This window comes from Urocampus carinirostris, chromosome 20 (genome assembly GCF_059441175.1).
Source record: "Urocampus carinirostris isolate Australia breed hairy pipefish chromosome 20, RoL_Ucar_1.0, whole genome shotgun sequence".
Lineage (NCBI taxonomy): Eukaryota > Metazoa > Chordata > Actinopteri > Syngnathiformes > Syngnathidae > Urocampus > Urocampus carinirostris.
The window spans coordinates 17,546,241-17,564,719 of record NC_142368.1 but is presented as its reverse complement, the minus strand read 5'-3'; the positions used below and the strand labels follow the sequence as shown (position 1 = coordinate 17,564,719).

Here is an 18,479-nt window from a genome sequence, read left to right as displayed (position 1 = left end):
TTAGGAAGAAAGTTCTTTGGCGTGCCTTCTTTAGAATTTTCTCCGAGTTCAGTGCCCAGCTTAGATCTTCTGAAATAAAAGTCCCGAGAAGTTTGAAATGTTTCACCTGCTTGACTCTTTTACCATTGATAAGTAAAAATTCCTTCTGGTTTTTGTTTTTCATCTGAAAGTCAATAATCATTTCTTTGGTTTTGTCCAAATTCAATATCAAATCATTTCCATTGCACCATTCCACAATGTTATCCACCTGCCGTCTGTATGCGCTCTCATCATTGTTCATAATGTAACCAGAAACAGTAGTGTCGTCAGCAAATTTAACAACTAGATTGTTATCATCAATGGATTTGCAATCATACGTAAATATGGAATAAAGACAAGGTGATAAAACACATCCTTGTGGGGTATTGTAAAACAATGGGATTGCCATCTGTGAATACTAAAAACACTAAAGTTCTTGAACATGCCTGTGTGTCTGACTTGGTAATTTTGTAGGTAGCTCACATGCTAAAATAGTATGAGCACCCCTGCTGTATTGCTGCTCTCTTATTCATTTAGCTTGGATGTTGCCACCTCATTTGAGGCCAGAAAAAACAAATTTTCTTGACAGTCAAATGTTTAGAACGAGATCATTCCAGGTATGATTACCGATTTTCACAACTTGATGACGTTCGAGCAAAAAATCCAATTACAAATCGAAAACTGAGGTCATCACGTAATTTCACATATAATTCAGAAGGTATGAAGAACTGTTGTCAACTGTGCGCGGACGGAAACTTCAGGGGTATGGTCACATCACAAGATCATCAGGACTGACCAAGATCTATTTCCAGGGCACAGCCCAAGGCGGCAGGAGGAGAGGAAGGCCGATAAAGAACTGGGCCGACAACATCAAGGAATGGCCTGGTGCCAACTTTGCCTGGACCCAAGAACAGGCCAGGAACCATCAGTGGAGAAACGTGTCCAGAGTTGCGTCCTCATTGCTGCCCCGACAACCCATAAGGGATCCGTAAACCGTGAACATTAGTAGTGTGTGAGCAAAGGACTCTGCGAGTGCCAATACCTACAAATCCTGCTTTTTTTCGGCCAAAATCCCGTGTTTACGTCAAGGCTCTCAAATTCCAAATATTGCTGGATCACATCAGGCTTGTATAAACAGCAATCAATCAACATGGTATTAATTGTTGTGTACGTGTCAGTTGTTGCTAAGCAACCAAGCGGCTTCATGAGGAGCCAATTATGAGCCAACTCAATGTGATTAGACAGCAATTAAAAGGAGGACTACGAGGATTCAAACAATGATTAAAAAAAAGACCTAATTGAAAAAAACAATATAACCACAGCAGAATTATTGGCGGTACCATCTCAGGTCATCCTTCAGTAATATGAAATACCGTGTTGCCTCTACTTACAAGGTCCTTAAGACACGAGACACTTGAGATATCGTTTGCCAAAAATATTGCCGAGCATATGAGGAAAAATCCAAGTTGCTATTGTTTCCAGACGCTACCAAGGTTCCCCTCTAAGGATAGCTGAGGTGCCCGTGGACCAATGTTCCATGTCATTTCCCACGGGTCTGAGCTTTCACACAAAGTCGGTGACCAACGCTTGAAACAACAGTGAGCAACGGCAATCCCAAGTGTGGCAACTATAAAAGCAAAAATATTTAAAAACTTTTTGGGAGAGAGCCACACCATATATTCTGAGACAAAATTCAACAAAACCGCCAAACCCAGACAAAAGCTAATTCTTCAGCAAGTTTAAGTTCACTGTGTGTCATTCAATGATTTGATCAAATCTATGAAATAAGAATATTGCCAGAGCCTGTGTCCCATTCCAATATAAATATACAACTTATAATTTGTCACCCTCCCTCAGTTACTTAAGAGTGTTGAGACTCATCTTGACCGTTATTTTTGTCAGAAATAGTGGTTTCAAAAATAGGTGCAAGCAAAGTTCTTTTGTAGAAATGTCCCAAAATACTGCAAACGATAAGAACATCATCATATTTACCTTCGGCGCAAACTGCACCGAGCGAGAGATATTGGAGAGTCATGCACCGTGTGCAGGAATCTGCCCACCTCCACCTCTCATCCGATCAAATTGCTCTGAGTGGTTTGCTGGCATTTTTATTTATTTACAGTTGGATCCGTGGTTTTTATCCCAACAGTGAACCCCTACATAGTTTAAAGACCTTCCGTTTACTGTACAGTAGAACCTCGCTACTTGGCGCTTCGACGTTCGCGGATTCAGAGCTTCGCGGGCCTAAATAATGATAATAATAATAAAATAAAATATATATATTTATATTTTTTATTTTTTTTTAAGCATTTTTGAAGGGGTGTCGCTACTTCGTGGTTCCATGTTCGCCGGTTCAGAGCTTCGCAGGTCTTAAAAATAATAACAATAAAATAAAATAATAAAAAAAAATAAAAAAAAAAAATAAAAATAAATATTTATTTGACATTTTTTTAACACTTTTGAAGGGGCGCGCTACTTCGCAGATTTTCACTTTTCACGGGTGGTTTTGGTCCCCATTAATATATACATATATATATATATATATATATATATATATATATATATATATTTTTTTTTATGGCAGCACGGCGGCGCAGTGGTTAGCGCTTGTGCGGCACAGTTCATGTCATGGGAACCTGTCGTGGGTTCAAATCCAGCTCTAGACTTCCTGTGTGGAGTTTGTATGTTCTCCCCGTGCTTGCGTGGGTTTACTCTGGGCACTCCAGTTTCCTCTGACGTTCCAAAAACATGCATGTCAGGTTAATTGGCCGGTCCAAATTGTCCATCGGTGTGAATGAATTGTCTGCCCCTGTGTGCCCTGCGATTGGCTGGCAACCAGTTCAGGGTGTCCCCTGCCCACTGCCCGGAGATGGCTGGGATGGGCTCCAGCCCCCCCGCGACCCTAATGAGGATAAGCGGCACGGCTAGTGAGATGAGATGAGATGAGATGAGATATATATATATATATATATATATATATATATATTTTTTTTTTTTTATTTTTTTTTTTTTTTTTAAGGTGCGCCGCTACTTCGCGGATTTTCACATATCGCGGTTGGTTTTGGTCCCCATTAACCGCGATAACCGAGGTCCCACTGTAAAGGGTTTCATAGCGACCTACCGCCAAAACAGGGTATGTTGGTGTGACACCCTGACTGAAAACTGTATTTGAGAATGTGTCCTTTCTACACTGAAATATTGATCCAGTCAGTGTTGCATTGCATGCACCTAAATCGGGATGAATTAGCCAGACTTTTTAACACCACAGAGAAATGTGAAATTGTTGAATCTTATCTTCGAAAAGAGCCATAAATGGCTCGCCAGCCATAGGTTCCCTGAGCAAGAGGGATATACCACCATGGAGAGCATCATCTCCAAGAAGAGGCTGTCCATCGACAAGGACCTACAACTGGTATACCCTCTGTAGTATGGCACTGGGTAGCAGCAAAGGCAGAAAAATTAATGTAAGAGTGTATGCATTAAAATAAAAGATGATGCTGTAAAAATGTTGGTGTATACAGTGGAACCTCGGTTTTCGAACGCCTCTCAGTTCGGACAAATAGGTGTTCGACCAAAAATTTCGAGAAATTCTTGCTTCGCTGTTCGGTCAAAAAATCGGAGTTCGAACGCCGGTACGCTAGGGTGCGATGCTGAGAGGCGTACGGGTGTTTTAGCCCCTAATTATGCCTCCGAAGAAGGTCGGTGCAAGCAGGACAGGTGAAAAAAAAACAAGTTGTTGGTCCAACTATTGCCTTTAAGAAAGACATAATAGCTAAATATGAAAGAGGTGTACGAATTTCCGATCTTGCTAGTGAATACAGCATGGCTAAATCTACTATTAGTACGATAGTCAAGAAAAAGGAGGCTGTGAAATCAAGTGATGCGGCTAAGGAAGTTAGCGCTATAAGCGAGCAACTGCCGCAAGTTTTGGAAGAGGTTGAAAAACTTTTGAGGATTTTTCTCTCCCCACCGTCCACCACAAAGGTAAGAAATCCTATTCATAATCCTTTTTTTTTTATTTTTACACGTTCATGTTAGCGTAATCTTTCGTACGGAAGATTACGCTAACGCGAACGTATGATTAGCCTGGGTTAGCTTCATGTTTACGTTCATGGTAAACATTCAGGGTGTTGGAACGGATTGAAACGATTTTACTTTACTTTTAATGGGAAAAACGTTTTCAGTGATTGAACAAATCGGTTTTCGAACAGGGTTCTGGAGCGGATTATGGTCGAGAACCGAGGTTCCACTGTATTATCATTTAATGTTACAGTAATTTAAATTTTAGGGTACAGTAAGTGCTTAAGTATCATCAACAGTTTATCGTGCTCTCCCCGCACGACGCATACACCTCTGTCACTTTAGCAACCACGACTTCCTACGTGATAAGTCCTCATGATAAACTTCCGTTTTATGTTTAAATCTAAGCTTAAAACACACGTCTACTCTATAGCATATGAACAATTTATGTTGATAATATGTGTATTATTTGCCCTCATGTAGGTTTTAGATGAGGGGATAGTGTCATCAGGGTTGGGTAGGGTTACTTTAACTGGATTACTTTCAATGACTTTTGGATTACTCCAATACCAAATATGTTAAAAAAGGACAAAAGAAACTAAATATGAATAAAATGACTCAATTTTGTGCAAGCTTGGGGAGTATCGGAATACACGGAAGGGCAAAAGTGATGTCGGCAAGCTGTTTGGATTTATTTTCATTTTGTTTCTGTCGCATTTTATGTTAGTTATGCCGGAGATCAAAGAGATCAAAGCCAGGAGAGAAAGCTTACCACGTGTTGTGAGTCATCATTTTATTCATATTTAGTTTCTTTTGTCTTTTATTAGCATATTTGGTATTGGAGTAATCCAAAACTAATTGAAAGTAATCCAGTTAAAGTAACCCTACCCAACCCTGGGTGTCATAATAGTCTGTAATAATAGATTGCAGTAGTCTTTGATCTGTGCCGGCCTTTGAGACTCTTTGTGATTAAGGGCTGTACAAATAAACATGACTTTTGTTAATATCGAATTATTTATCTTATCACTGGATTTCTTTAATGTTCAATTCCTATTTGAGTGTGTTTTTAATGATCATGAAGATGTGTTTTCTATCCATTTAGGGTTCAGTTGGATGTTTTTGTTCAATTACTTCATAAATTGAGATACGAGCATGATCATTGCACAAATTAATCTTGAATAATGAAGTACAGTGGAACCTCGGTTCTCGACCATAATCCGCTCCAGAACCCTGTTCGAAAACCGATTTGTTCGATCACCGAAATCATTTTTCCCATTTAAAATAATGTAAATCGTTTTAATCCGTTCCAACACCGTGAATGTTTTCCTTGAATGTCTAACGTAAACATGAAGCTAACCCAGGCTAATCGTACGTTCGCGTTATCGTAATCTTCCGTACGAAAGGTTACGCTAACATGAACGTGTAAAAATTAAAGAATCAGGTCGTTTATAAGTCATTTAGCACCCGGGTCTCCACAACAAGTGGTGAGCGGTTCATTGGAAAGGGGGCTCCGTTCCAACACCCTGAATGTTGGGCTCCGTTCCAACACCCTGAATGTTTAACGTAAACATGAAGCTAACCCAGGCTAATCGTACGTTCGCATTATCGTAATCTGCAGTACGAAAGATTACGCTAACATGAACGTGTAAAAATAATTAAAAAAGGATAATGAAAAGAATTATGAATAGGATTACTTACCTTTGTGGTGGTCAGCAGAAGGCGCAGGTGGACGGTGGAGCTATTATTTCTTTCCTAATTGCAATAGTTGTACGCACTACTTTTCTTTTTTCACCTGTAGCAACTTTGCTGCTTGCACTGACTTTCTTCGGAGGCATAATAAGGGGCTAAAACACCCGTACGCCGCTCAGCATCGCACCCTAGCGTACGCACTCACGCATTACCGGCATTCGAACTCCGATTTTTTTGACCGAACAGCGAAAATTTCTCAAAATTTTTGTTCAGACTCCGATTTGTTCGAACTGAGAGGCGTTTGAAAACCGAGGTTCCACTGTATCACTGTACAGTATTCTAATACAAAAAAAAATACCATTTGAGGGTTTGTACACAATTCCTCCAGAAAAAAACGGTCGCACATTACCAACAGAATCTGGTAAGGTGAATTGAAAAAATACGTAAGTGGCTGATCTGACCTGTATGAAGTATTTTCTGAGCAAGGGTTGTGCGCCTGGACGATCACAAAGACATGTTGAAAGTGCGAACGGATGTTTTTGGGAGTGAAGGGGAGTGCTCCGGGCTCCTGGAATACAATGGTGACGATGTCGTTCCCGATGTGGCGTTTCCGCAGCAGCTGCGGGTCAAAACATGACATGAAACTTCTTTATTCATATATATCGTATGAAAAATACCGTAAATTCCGGACTATAAGCCGCTACTTTTTTCCCAAACCTTCAACCCTGCGGCTTATTCAGTGATGCGGCCAATTTATGTCATTTTTCTAACGGCCGCCAGCGGCGCTCGAGTACAAAAGGTAAGGTTTATACCGCTGGAATATATGCGCCGAGGAAGACTGCAACTTCTTAGCTTGTGCACAAATTAAATTAGCGTAAACATATCCTCATCATGCAAATTGCAAAAAGAAAAGCCCATGACGCAACTTTCAAGCTAAAAGCAAACGAGCAGTCCGGTAAAGAAGGAAACAGAGATACTGCACGTAAACTTTACTTTGCAAGCGTGTTGCCAACGTGTTTTTGAACAAGGGAGCGTGGGACGACGTCTATATGACAAAGTCTGTTTTCCAAACTGGGGAAGACGACTTTGATGACGTCAGCTATAAGGAGGAAGATGAGGACGGTTTATCGTGGTTTCTACAAGCACGGTATGTTTTTTTTAACAGACCTGTGTTACGTGTTGCTAGTAGCGTTTTGCTACCCTTCACAGGCACGGTTTGGGATGAAAGTTATAATTTTATAATTAAAGCTTTGAAAACTTTCTTGGTGTACCGTCGTTCTTTGTAAATATGTGTAACCGATGTATAATATGTATTTGCACCTGTAAATTTTTGTAATGTATTTATTTGAGACACTTATTCTGATATGTTTTGCGAATTAAAAAAGAGGGGCAGAGCAAACGCGGGCTTACGGGAAGTGGCGTAAAGGTGAGTGAGACCTGTTGTGGCAGCGGACAATAGTGGATTCATATTTTTCCCACCCTTACCTTTGGAAATATAGACTTTTTTTCCTTGGATTAGTTTCAACGGGTAGCCGGACTCTGCAGGTACCGGTAACATTTTCTGTCCATTTTGCCGGATGTGGTTTTTGGACTTTATATTCAGTTACAATCGCGGGACTCAAAGCCAGGTTTGGGCTAATTTTGTGATTGTGTTACATGTTTGAATGTGGGCGCATGCGGCTTATATACAGGTGCGGCTTGTGTAAGTACAAAATCGGTTTTCCACTTAAAATGTGGTGGGTGTAGCTTATAATCAGGTGCGCTCTATAGTCCGGAATTTACGGTATACAAGAACAAATTGTTAGAAGGCCGTGCTTACTTGCTGCTTATTGTTGGGTGTATACGGAAGCATGGTGGACACATGGAACATTATCTCATACTCCTTGTGTGTTGTAAACAAGGAGTGAGTACCAGTTGAGTCAGCTGCAAAATAAAAATGTTGTCAGGACCTGGCACGCTACCGTCCCCCAAGGGGGTGCCAACCTTGGAGAGACATTGAACCACACACACACACAGGCATCCAAACGTTTCCCATCAATATTAGGGTCAAGGACGCCCACGTATTGGACTGTGTCAACAGCATAGGCTGTCGGATCGTTTTTTCTTGATAGTGCCGTGTTAACTTTGACTCTAGCACTTCTGCAGTTGACCGGCTCTGAATCCACTGAACTCTGTTAGCCAAGAGTGTGCACCATACTGTATTTTTGTTTCAATTCGCAATTTTTCCCTCTTATCATGTGTCCACTTTCGATTAAAAACCCCTTCTTGACAACACAAGTCATGTCTTTGCTTGGGTCTTCATTTCCTTAATCATAAAATAATGTTCAGACCTCCATGGGCCCAGCTTACATGCAGTTATGGCCAGCTGAGACGCTGCGATTGCACAAAGCAAATGGTGCATTTAAATTGCCCATCTTAATCGCTTCACTATGTGGAACAAGCTCGTCCAGCAGCTTGTTCAAGCTACCCCGAGCAGTGGAGGGGCACCTCTTTCATCCCCCTCCTACGCTTGCGAACCCAAGCTCTTCAACGGGAGTCGAAGTAAACGTATGGGTTTTTTGATGCTATATTTCAGCATTGTGGCAGCTGAAAACGGCAAACCAGCTCAGAAACGTGTGTTTTGTCAAGGGAACAATGACACGGTTTGTGACACCCCGCTAACAGTAGCACGACCACCGGACTTGACAGAAATGATCATTTGGGCTATTTAGTTGGACAACCATCAGCGTGATTGAAAGCAAGCGCGGCAGAGCAGTTTGAATCCCTTGTAATGCCATTCCGTTGCGTCAATGATGTCCTTAACAACATGCTGAACAAGTTTCTCTTACTAGGATAATATTCTGATCTTCTTTGTGAGCAGCCAGTGTGGCTGGTGCCGAGACTGCTGCTTGAGAACAACCTTAAGATCGAGAAGAGTGTGTTCCGACGCCACCCGTTAGAAGGCCACTGCTACTGGGGTTTTTAAACTTCTACCGTCGGATATCTGTGACTGCAGTAGAGTGGCTAATCCACTGATCTAGCTTACCTCCTATCTCCACTCCTTTGTTTGGACTGAGGAAACGGAGGGCGCTTACACACGCCTGAAAACGCTTTAACCGCCTCCCCCATGGGCTGTCACCAGGACCCAACCTGACAGTTCGTTGTGAGTAAAAAATGCCTCTGACACAGGGGTAGGTGCGGAGCTATCCCAGCAGAGAGCCAAAGACAATGGATTTTCCTAGGCCTAACAGAGCTACAACATCGGCAATCAGGAACTCTTGACCCTGATGTTGGCCCTCCAGGAGTGGCGTAACTGACTGGATGGAGCAGCAAGGCATTCCTGGTCTTGACAGAACACCATCAATTCCAAGGAAGTCAAACTTGACTTTAAGAGGGTAATCACAGACACAGCTCCACTCATTACAGATGAAAACTGTGTCATCATCAGGCAAAAACTGCAAACTCAGACTCCACGCTGTGGCCCTGGTCTTTGCTAAAGACCTTCCAATCCAAGCAAGGCTTGGGAAGCTGGCACCCCTATTAGTGGTCAACCCAGCTTTGTGATTGAGGCTCCTGACATTGTTGAAGGTCCACAAGGCGGGGATGAGGTCCTATCTTGAAGATCCTCCCAAGGTCTGATTCGTCGATGGAGCTCCACCGTACACAGTTCGGGAGGTCTGAGGCATCCGCTGGAGGTGTTGTGGTTACCACTATCTGGTGGAATGGGAGGGGCATGTCTGTAGGAGCATTTATGGATTCCACATTGGGTCAACCTTGACAAGGGCACGACGATCTGGCACGCCACCATGCCCCTAGGGCCGCCAACAAGCTTTGAATCCCCTGAACTCTGACAGCCGTGAGTTTGTACTGGACTGTATTTTACTTTCTTTTGAGTCATTTTTTGCTCCCCTCCTGGAGCGTTTTGACCCATTAATGGAATGAAGTAATGCCTGCCTATTGGCCTGCCTTCCCAAAATCTTAACAAATGTCGTGCGATTGCTAACCCACCTTCTCCACAAAGCTATAATATATATGTGATCTGTACAAAGCAATGCAAGTCCTAAAAAATGGCAAGCTAAAATGCATTCACTTCCTGTTCATTTTAGCATTTGAGTTCAAGAAATGTCTTTGTATGTACACATACTAATACATTTTCAAAAGTCTTGCTAAAATTGGGTCCGTTTTGAAAAAGTTCTAGGCACTGGTGAGGCAGTTTTGTTAAAAATCTCGAAATCCATTTTATTATATTGCACGTTTTGATGGATGTTATCAAGATTTGTGTTTTGGGGCAAAAATTGGACCACCAGAGCAGCAGCATTTTGGAAATGAAGCGTAAACGTGTTGTAACATCAACTAATAACATTTGGAGAAAATACTCATCAGTAGTCGGAAATATCAATTTGGCTCAAATCATAAAACTCGATTACTGGACTTTGTGAACCACTACTGACCACTCCCTTTTTCCCCAAAAATCACAATAAATTTTTAGTTACAACAGTTACAACACATGAGTCTTCCACAGAACACTGGTTGAGAAACACTGCTTTTGACAGCCCTTTTTAAAACAATATCGGTTACAGTGCATGTTTTTGCTCAAAATCAGAGTATTGTGAGACGGAATTAGGACACAGAGGCCAGCAATAGGTATTTGAGAAGCTTTTACCTGGCGTCCATGTATCTCAATCGGTTTTTGAACCCGAAGGGAAGTACTTACTTTTGGTGTCCAGCTGGGCCCTGTACTTGGAAAACCCTTTGAGTCGAACCCTCTCTCCGAGAAGATGCAGAAACTCTTCCAGTGCCGGACCTTCCGATTCGTTGTTGTACATTTCTTCCTCGCTGCTCTGGCCTGACATGCAATACATGACTCCCACCTTGCGCTGAAAACTTAGCTGTTCAGTGGAAAACGGAAAGGACATTTTGATGTTTGTCATTCTACTGCAATATACATCCGTCCATCCATCCATTATCTGCGCCGCTTATCCTCTGTAGGGCCGCGGGGGTATTGGAGCCCATCACCAGTTATCTTCAGGCAGTGGGCAGGGGGCACCCTGAACTGGTTGCCAGCCAATTGCAAGGCACACAGAGACAAAAAACTCACTCGCACGTCCACACCTAGGGACAATTTGGACCAGCCAATCAACCTGGCATGCATGTTTTTTGGAATGTGGAAGGAAACCGGAGTACCTGCAGGCATGGGGAGAACAGGCAAACTTTGCTCGTCTCCCTCTGTGGTTGAAGTGCTGCGTACGCTAAGTCAAACTGCCTTGTCTTAGCTTTCGTGAGGAGACTTTTGTTTGTCTCTTTAACCCGTCTCTCTTCACAGGTCCCTGCATCAGTGTTAACATTTTTTAGCGAGAGGTAACTTACGGAAAAAAAAAAGTTATCCTAAGTAGACTGCGCCCGCGCCCCCCTTGACGGAGCCTCGCGCCCTGCCAGGGGTCCCGCCCAACTATTTGAGAACCACTGACTGGAACAGATCAAGATCTATATGCACATATTAACTGGTACAAAATGCTGCAGCGAGGCTTTTAACTAGGACAAAAAAGTCCGATCACATCAGGCCGATTTTGGCTAACTGTTAGCCTAAGATGTGATTTCAAGGTTCTCTTAGTATTATACAAAATCATACATGGACTTGCTCCCTCATATCTTTCAGATCTGATTTCCCCCTATGTTCCGGTCCGAAGCTTTCGTTCTGAAAGCGCCGGTCTACTAGTGATCACAAGAGCCAAGAAGAAATCCGCAGGTTCGAGAGCGTTCTCCATCCGGGCACCGGTGCTGTGGAATGCTCTTCCCCCTGAGATCCGATCTGCAACCTCAGTGGAAATGTTGAAATCTAAGCTTAAAACACACTTCTACTCCATAGCATATGAATAACCTATACATTTTGTGGACAATTTCTCTGTATTATTTGTAATTGCAACATCCTTTGCCTGGTAATCTGAAAGGGGAATACCACATGTGCGGTCGCTTCTCAAGGTTTCTTCATTTTCCTCATGTTGAGGTTTTTGAGTTTTCCCTTGCCCTCATGTTGTTTCCAGATCAGGGGATGGTGTAATAATAGTCTGAAATAATAGTCTGTGCAATAACCTGTGCAGCCCTTTGAGACTCTTTGTGATTAAGGGCTATACAAATAAAAATGACTTGACTTGACTTGACTATTTGTAAAACTATGGCCAAGATTGGTGTTTATGGGAGGACTCCACACCGAAAGTTTGGGCAAAATATTTTGTGGACTGATGAAACAGGAAGAAATACACAATGTCATTTGAACAGGAAAACTGAAAAAGCTCAACAAGATCAACACTTCATCCCCACTGCGAAAAATGTTTGCGGGTGCATCATGGTTTTGAGCTGTTTTGCTGCCTCAGGGCCTGGACAAATTAATGGAAAAACGATTTCAAAAGTTTATCAGGATGTCTTTAAGGAAAACCAGATTACCGTAAATTCCGGACTATAAGCCGCTACTTTTTTCCCTAACTTTCAACCCTGCGGCTTATTCAGTGATGCGGCCAATTTATGTCATTTTTCTAATGGCCGCCAGCGGCGCTCGAGTGTTGCTACCATTAACTGCCCTGTCACAGCCACCGTTTGGGATGAAAGCTATATTATTATTATTATTAAAGCTTTGAAAACTCTCTTGGTGTACCGTCTTTCTTTGTAAATATGTGTAACCCATGTACAATATGTATTTGCAACAGTATATTTTTGTAATGTATTTATTTGTATTTATTTTAGACACTTATTCTGATATGTTTTGTACGGGTGAACGAAAAATGAGGGGCGGAACAAACGCGGGGTGCCTAGTTTAAGTGGGGACCGCTAAAGGTGAGGGACAAACAAGGAAAGAAGAGGGGGTAAAAAGTTGGTTAAAGAAAAAGGAGTTGCGTGAGTAAATGTGTTCATTTGATATATTTTTCCCACCCTTACCTTTGGAAATATACACTTTTTTCCTTGGATTACTTTCAATGGGATCTGGACTCTGCAGGTCTGCATCAAACCTTAAGTACCGGTATCATTTTCCGTTCATTTTGCCGGCTGTGATTTTTGGACTGTAGACTTTAATGAAGGACATTTAGTTTTCAATCGCGGAACTTGAAGTCGGGTTTGGGTTAATTTTGTGTTTGTGTTACATGTTTAAATGTGGGCGCATGCGGCTTATATACAGGTGCGGCTTGTGTATGTACAAAATCGGTTTTCCTCTTAAAATGTGGTGGGTGCGGCTTATTATCAGGTGCGCTCTATAGTCCGGAATTTACGGTAGTCTGGGGCATGGAAGCTGCACCAAGACAAAGATCCAAAACACAGAAGTAAATCAACTACTGAATGGTACACATTGTTCAGACTCTCCAATATTACAATATACTCTACCCAAAACATTTTTACCTGAAATGAAGGTCTAAAAAGGTCCACCCAAGGTAAATCTGAAGCTACTTAAACCATTTGGAGTATCGGCATCGTTTTGATCTCTTTTTGAAGACAACACTTTGAGTTTTTCTCCTCTACATTCTATATGTGTTAAGGTACTACAGGCATTACATTCTGAAAGTTTGAATACACAAATCCCAAGAGCCCAGAAGACATCCACAGGTGAATGACCTATATTTCATGTTGACAATTTCTGTGTATTATTTGTTAGCCTGGTCATCTTGGAAATGGGATTACTTCTCAAGGTTTCTTCATTTTCAGCATGTTGAGGTTTTTGAGGTTTTTCCTTGCCCTCATGTAGGTTTTAGATCAGGGAAAAGTGTAATAATAGTCTGTGGTTAGCAATAATCTGTGGTCTGTGCCAATGTTCCCTGTAATTTTCCACGGGTTTGAGCGTTCACACAAAGTCGGTGAGCAACCATAATCCCAAGTGGGACAAGATAATTAATTATCAAACATGTCCAAAACTTGACATCAAGTTACATTTTGCTGAGTTTCCGGCAATGCAAAATAATTTTTCTCTTTTGAATGAATTGACTCATGTACGATTGCAAAGGTTGAACGGCCCACAAACGTCGTTTGTTCTTACAATTCTTTCACAAGATATCCATTTCTTTTGATTTCCTGATATATTTTGTCGCATAATATTAACATTTTTGGGAGCTTATTTAGTCGGTTGTAAGATACAGAACTGTACTTTATCACATTTTTAGTGGAAGTACAACGCTGGCAACAAGATTGACGTGATATAATTGGAAATTATTTGAATGCAACACAAACCTTTTCTTCTTTTTTCCGTGTTTTTTTTCTACTTTTTTTCCGAGCTGTTACTTTTTTCTTTTTTTTCTGTTTACCTTTTTCTGACATTTCTTTCTTTTCTTTTTTTCTGGCTTTTTTCTAAATTTTTCCTTCTTTTTTTCTCTTCCTTTTGTTTCTTTTTTTCTCAGCTTTTCACTACTTTTTCATTTTGGTATTTTTTTCTTTTTTGTTTTATTCCCCCTTTCTTTTAAGTCATTTTGTACATCGTTTTACATCATATTTGGTCATGTTGGGATTAAAGAAGCGAAAACAACCCGAAGAGCCGTTGAGGACCCGAAAGAGCCGGTTCCTTTTAGTGAGACGAGCCGAGGAAGCCGGTTCTCGACCAACTCTACTAACTTTACTCAACTTCGTTCTACTCTGACTCGACTTCAAAATACCGCATTTAGGACACAACGTCAGGGGAACCCGTGTATTTTTACCTTCATGCACTGTACCTTTGACTTAAGTCGCTTCTTAATTAGTCATTCTGAGCCCTCATTTTTGTGCGCCGGCTAGATTTTCTTGTGCGCTGAGAATGTGCGAGCAGTGCGCAATTGCGCACGCACGCGCGCAGCTTCGACCCTACTGAGGATAAACGGTGCAGATAATGGATGGACGGACACTAAATTTCAAATGAGTGTGTTGTGTTTTTTACCCCCTGCTCGTCCAGCTTCATCAGCTGATCAGTGACCTTGGGCGTATTGAGGGCCAGGCGCAGGCAGTGAACATTCATCTCAGGAACCAGGTACTCCAACACCTCTTTCAGAGGGAGCCCTCTTGCTAAACCATGTTTGGATGTGGATGGTATCGCATCTTCTATGATGGAACCACGCAGGGTGTTCAGCTGCGTGATAAAAAAACAAGAAATCACACCTTCATGAATCCGATCTTGTGAGAAAAATGAGAAGCCTCTGAGATTTTATTTTTTAAAATTCAGTATCAGATTGGTATCGATTGATCTTATCCCTGTATCAGCTTCAGGATAACTTGTTTTTTAAATGAAAAATGAACTGATAATCGTTCACTTAGAGCCGCAATATACTAATCAATCAGGTGTCATAACCTTATAGTCCTCTTTCTAATATTTTGAGATTTGAAGAGATTCATTTTGGACACAGTACTAGAAAAGATGCCGAAAATATTTCGTTTATATGTTTTGTACTCCTTTGCTGTCACTGGCATACATTTATAACTAATATTTGTATGCAATAACAGTAATTGACAGTATTGATAGATAGATAGATAGATAGATAGATAGATAGATAGATAGATAGATAGATAGATAGATAGATAGATAGATAGATAGATAGATAGATAGATAGATAGATAGATAGATAGATAGATAGATAGATAGATAGATAGATAGATAGATAGAAAAAAAAACAAGATTTTGGGTTGCTTTTACACATAAAAATATAGCATGTAGTAAAAACAAAGTTTTTGGTTATCAGTATCGGGCTCTATAGCCTAGATTTTAGTGGCTATCGATAGGAAAAACAGTTATTGTGTGAAAAAGGTCTGAAGTTTGCAATAATCTGTGCTATGTGCAGCTCTTTGAGACTCCTTGTGATTAAGGCCGTCACAAATAAACATGACTTGACTTGACGGAGGTTTGAGCTTTTCCTTGCCCTCATGTAGGTTTTAGATCAGGGGACGGTGTCATAATAGTAGGTGGTTTGCAATAGTCTGAGGTCTGTGCAGCCCTCTGAGACTCCTTGTGATTAAGGGCGTCACAAATGAACATGACTTGACTGAGGGTTGAGAGTTTTTCCTTGCTCTCCTGTAGGTCTTAGATCAGGAAATGGTGTCATAATAGTCCGTAGTTTGCAATAGTCTGAAGTCTGTGCAGCCCTTTGAGACTCTTTGTGATTAAGGGCTATAAGAATAAACATGACTTCACTGAGGTTTTTGAGTTTCTCCTTACCCTCATGTAGGTCTTAGATTAGGGGATGATATAGTAATAGTCTGTAGTTTGCAGTACTCTGTGGTCTGTGCAGCCATTTGAGGCTCCTTGTGATTAAGGTCGCCACAAAAAACATGACTTTCCTTGACTGATGTTTTTGAGTTTTTCCTTGCCCTCATGTAGGTCTTAGATCAGGGGATGGTGTAATAATGGCCTGTGGTTTGCAATAGGCTGTGGTCTATGCAGCCCTGGGAGACTCCTTGTGATTAAGGGCTTTACAAATAAGCATGACTTGACTGAGGTTTTTGAGTTTCTCCTTGCCCTCATGTAGGTCTTAGATCAGGGGATGGTGCAGTAATAGTCTGTAGTTGCTGTGCAGCTCTTTGAGACTCCTTGTGATTAAAGGCGTCACAAATAAACATGACTTGACTTTATTTTATTTTACTCATTGTCATTTTTTTTTAAAACACTATAATCCCTGATACATCTTTGTCGGATTTAGCATTGTATACATGATGAGAATAGATTGAGGTGAGCAGCTCTTCCTAAATTTTAAGAGGAACACCAACTGAAGAGAGAGATCAGGATTCAGCATATTATAGGCATTCCACTCACTCCCAAACAGACACAACATTAATATATTTATCTAAGAACTGAAAATAGCAAATAGTATAAAGCCTAAGGGCAGGCAACAGGAGTAACACATGCATGCATGGATCATCATCTTCCCTGGAGACTTCCTTAAGAGAGTCTCAAGATAACGGTGGGCGGATCGATCCAAATAGCGATATTATAGATACCGCGCAATGACTTGGAGCGGATCTTTATTGTCTTAAAATCGATACAAACTTTTCTCTATTACTATAATAATGTTGTTAGTGTGTCATAGCCTAGATGGTAGGGCGCCCGCTTTGAGACTGGGAGGTCGCTGGTTCGCGCCTCGGCCGAGTCATACCTAAGACTTATAACATTGGTAAAATGGCGGCGCCCTCTGTTGGCTGCGGCTGCATCGGCTCGCTACAACGGGTCAGGTGTATCGACATTTCGTTCTGGGTACATTGTTACAAAGAATGACAATACAAAGGAAATTATTATTATAATTATTATAAGATTATACATACATTAGAACTTTCAAATTCAATCTGATCGTAGTTACACTTTATTTGCACTACTGATATCATTTTCGAAATATTAAGACTTGAGAGATACTGTATTTTCCGGACTAAAAGACGCTCTCAATTATGAGGGGTGTCTTCGAGAAGAAATCATCAAACTAGAAGGCCCATTAAATAAAAACAAAGGATAAAAACATATTTCTTAGGACATAAGTATTAGGGAACCTGGTTTAAAAACTAAAATGAATTAATGAATTCATAAAGGTACTGTAGGTGATGAAATGAAATGATCTGCATTTATACAGAGCTTTTCAAGTCAATGACTTCCCAAAGCGCTTTACATTGTGCTTCACATTTCCCAATAGCAGCCATGTAAGGCGCTAACCTCCTTATTGGGGGTGTTGCGGGTTCAGTGTCTTACCCAAGGACAAGCCGGGATTCGAACTGGGATCCCTTAATCCTAAAACGATCGCTCTACCTCCTGAGCTACTGCCGCCCCAAAAAAGGTAAAAAAAAATTGTGTATTTACCGTACTTCCAACTGCACCGGATTACAATGCCCACTTTTAAATCTCTGGCAAAGAAAATTGGGTTTTGGGTGCTTTTTATAGCCCAGAAAATACGGTATTTTAGTTCTGATGTTGACATTGTTACACAATATTTTGTATTTTTGTTACATTGCTGCTTTTTTGGTTTGACCCAATTAACTTTTGAACTGAAACAGTTGTATTACAAATATTTAGTTTCCTTTAAAGTATTTTATTCATCATACTGTTGAAGAGTACATGTCACGGTTGCCCATTGCCCACACTTGGCCCCGTCCGTTTGGGGCCTGCTGCGGCTCGTTGATTGGCTTCTCTCCTATTTAAGCTCAGTGCTCTCACTCATCCCTTGTCAGTCCGTCAACGAACCTCTGCACCGGCAAGACGTTTGTTTTGACTCTGTCCGGTATCCTGCTTTTGAATCCTGTCCAAGATCGATTCCTTCTATCTTGTCCTGTTTGATATTTGACTCCAGTCGCCAGTATCAGGTATCGATCCCGTCTATCTCGCCCTGTTTGATATCTGACTACAGTCGCCAATATCGGGTATCGATCCCGTCTATCTCGCCCTGTTTGATATCTGACTACAGTCTCCAGTGTCTGGTATCGATCCTGTCTGTCTCGTTCTGCCTGATATCTTGCTACAGTCTCCAGTATCCGGATCGATTCAGCCTGTCTTATCCTGTCCGATGTCCTGTGCCAGTCTCCAGTATCCGGTATCGATCCCGTCTGTCTTGTCCTGTCTGATATCTGACTCCAGTCGCCAGTATCGGGTATCGATCCCATCTATCTCGCCCTGTTTGATATCTGACTACAGTCTCCAGTATCGGGTATCGATCCCGTCTATCTCGCCCTGTCTGATATCTTGGTACAGTCTCCAGTATCCAGATTGATTCCGCCTGTCTCATCTTGTCTGATGTCCTGTGCCAGTCTCCAGTATCCGGTAACGATCCCCTCTATCTCGCCCTGTTTGATGTCTGACTCCA

At 41.5% G+C, this 18,479-nt stretch overlaps 1 protein-coding gene across 1 annotated transcript in view; it reads right to left on the bottom strand.

The window, feature by feature from the left end:
* The window catches only part of sipa1l1 (signal-induced proliferation-associated 1 like 1), a 117,677-nt gene that overhangs the window by 65,066 nt on the left and 34,132 nt on the right, over positions 1 to 18,479 (bottom strand). The window contains exons 5-8 of the mRNA XM_088325724.1: positions 14,591 to 14,779; positions 10,421 to 10,595; positions 7,547 to 7,650; positions 6,189 to 6,346 (exon numbers count right to left, since the gene is read on the bottom strand). Coding sequence (XP_088181850.1) covers positions 6,189 to 6,346; positions 7,547 to 7,650; positions 10,421 to 10,595; positions 14,591 to 14,779 — 626 coding nt within the window. The remainder of the gene's footprint in view (positions 1 to 6,188; positions 6,347 to 7,546; positions 7,651 to 10,420; positions 10,596 to 14,590; positions 14,780 to 18,479) is intronic.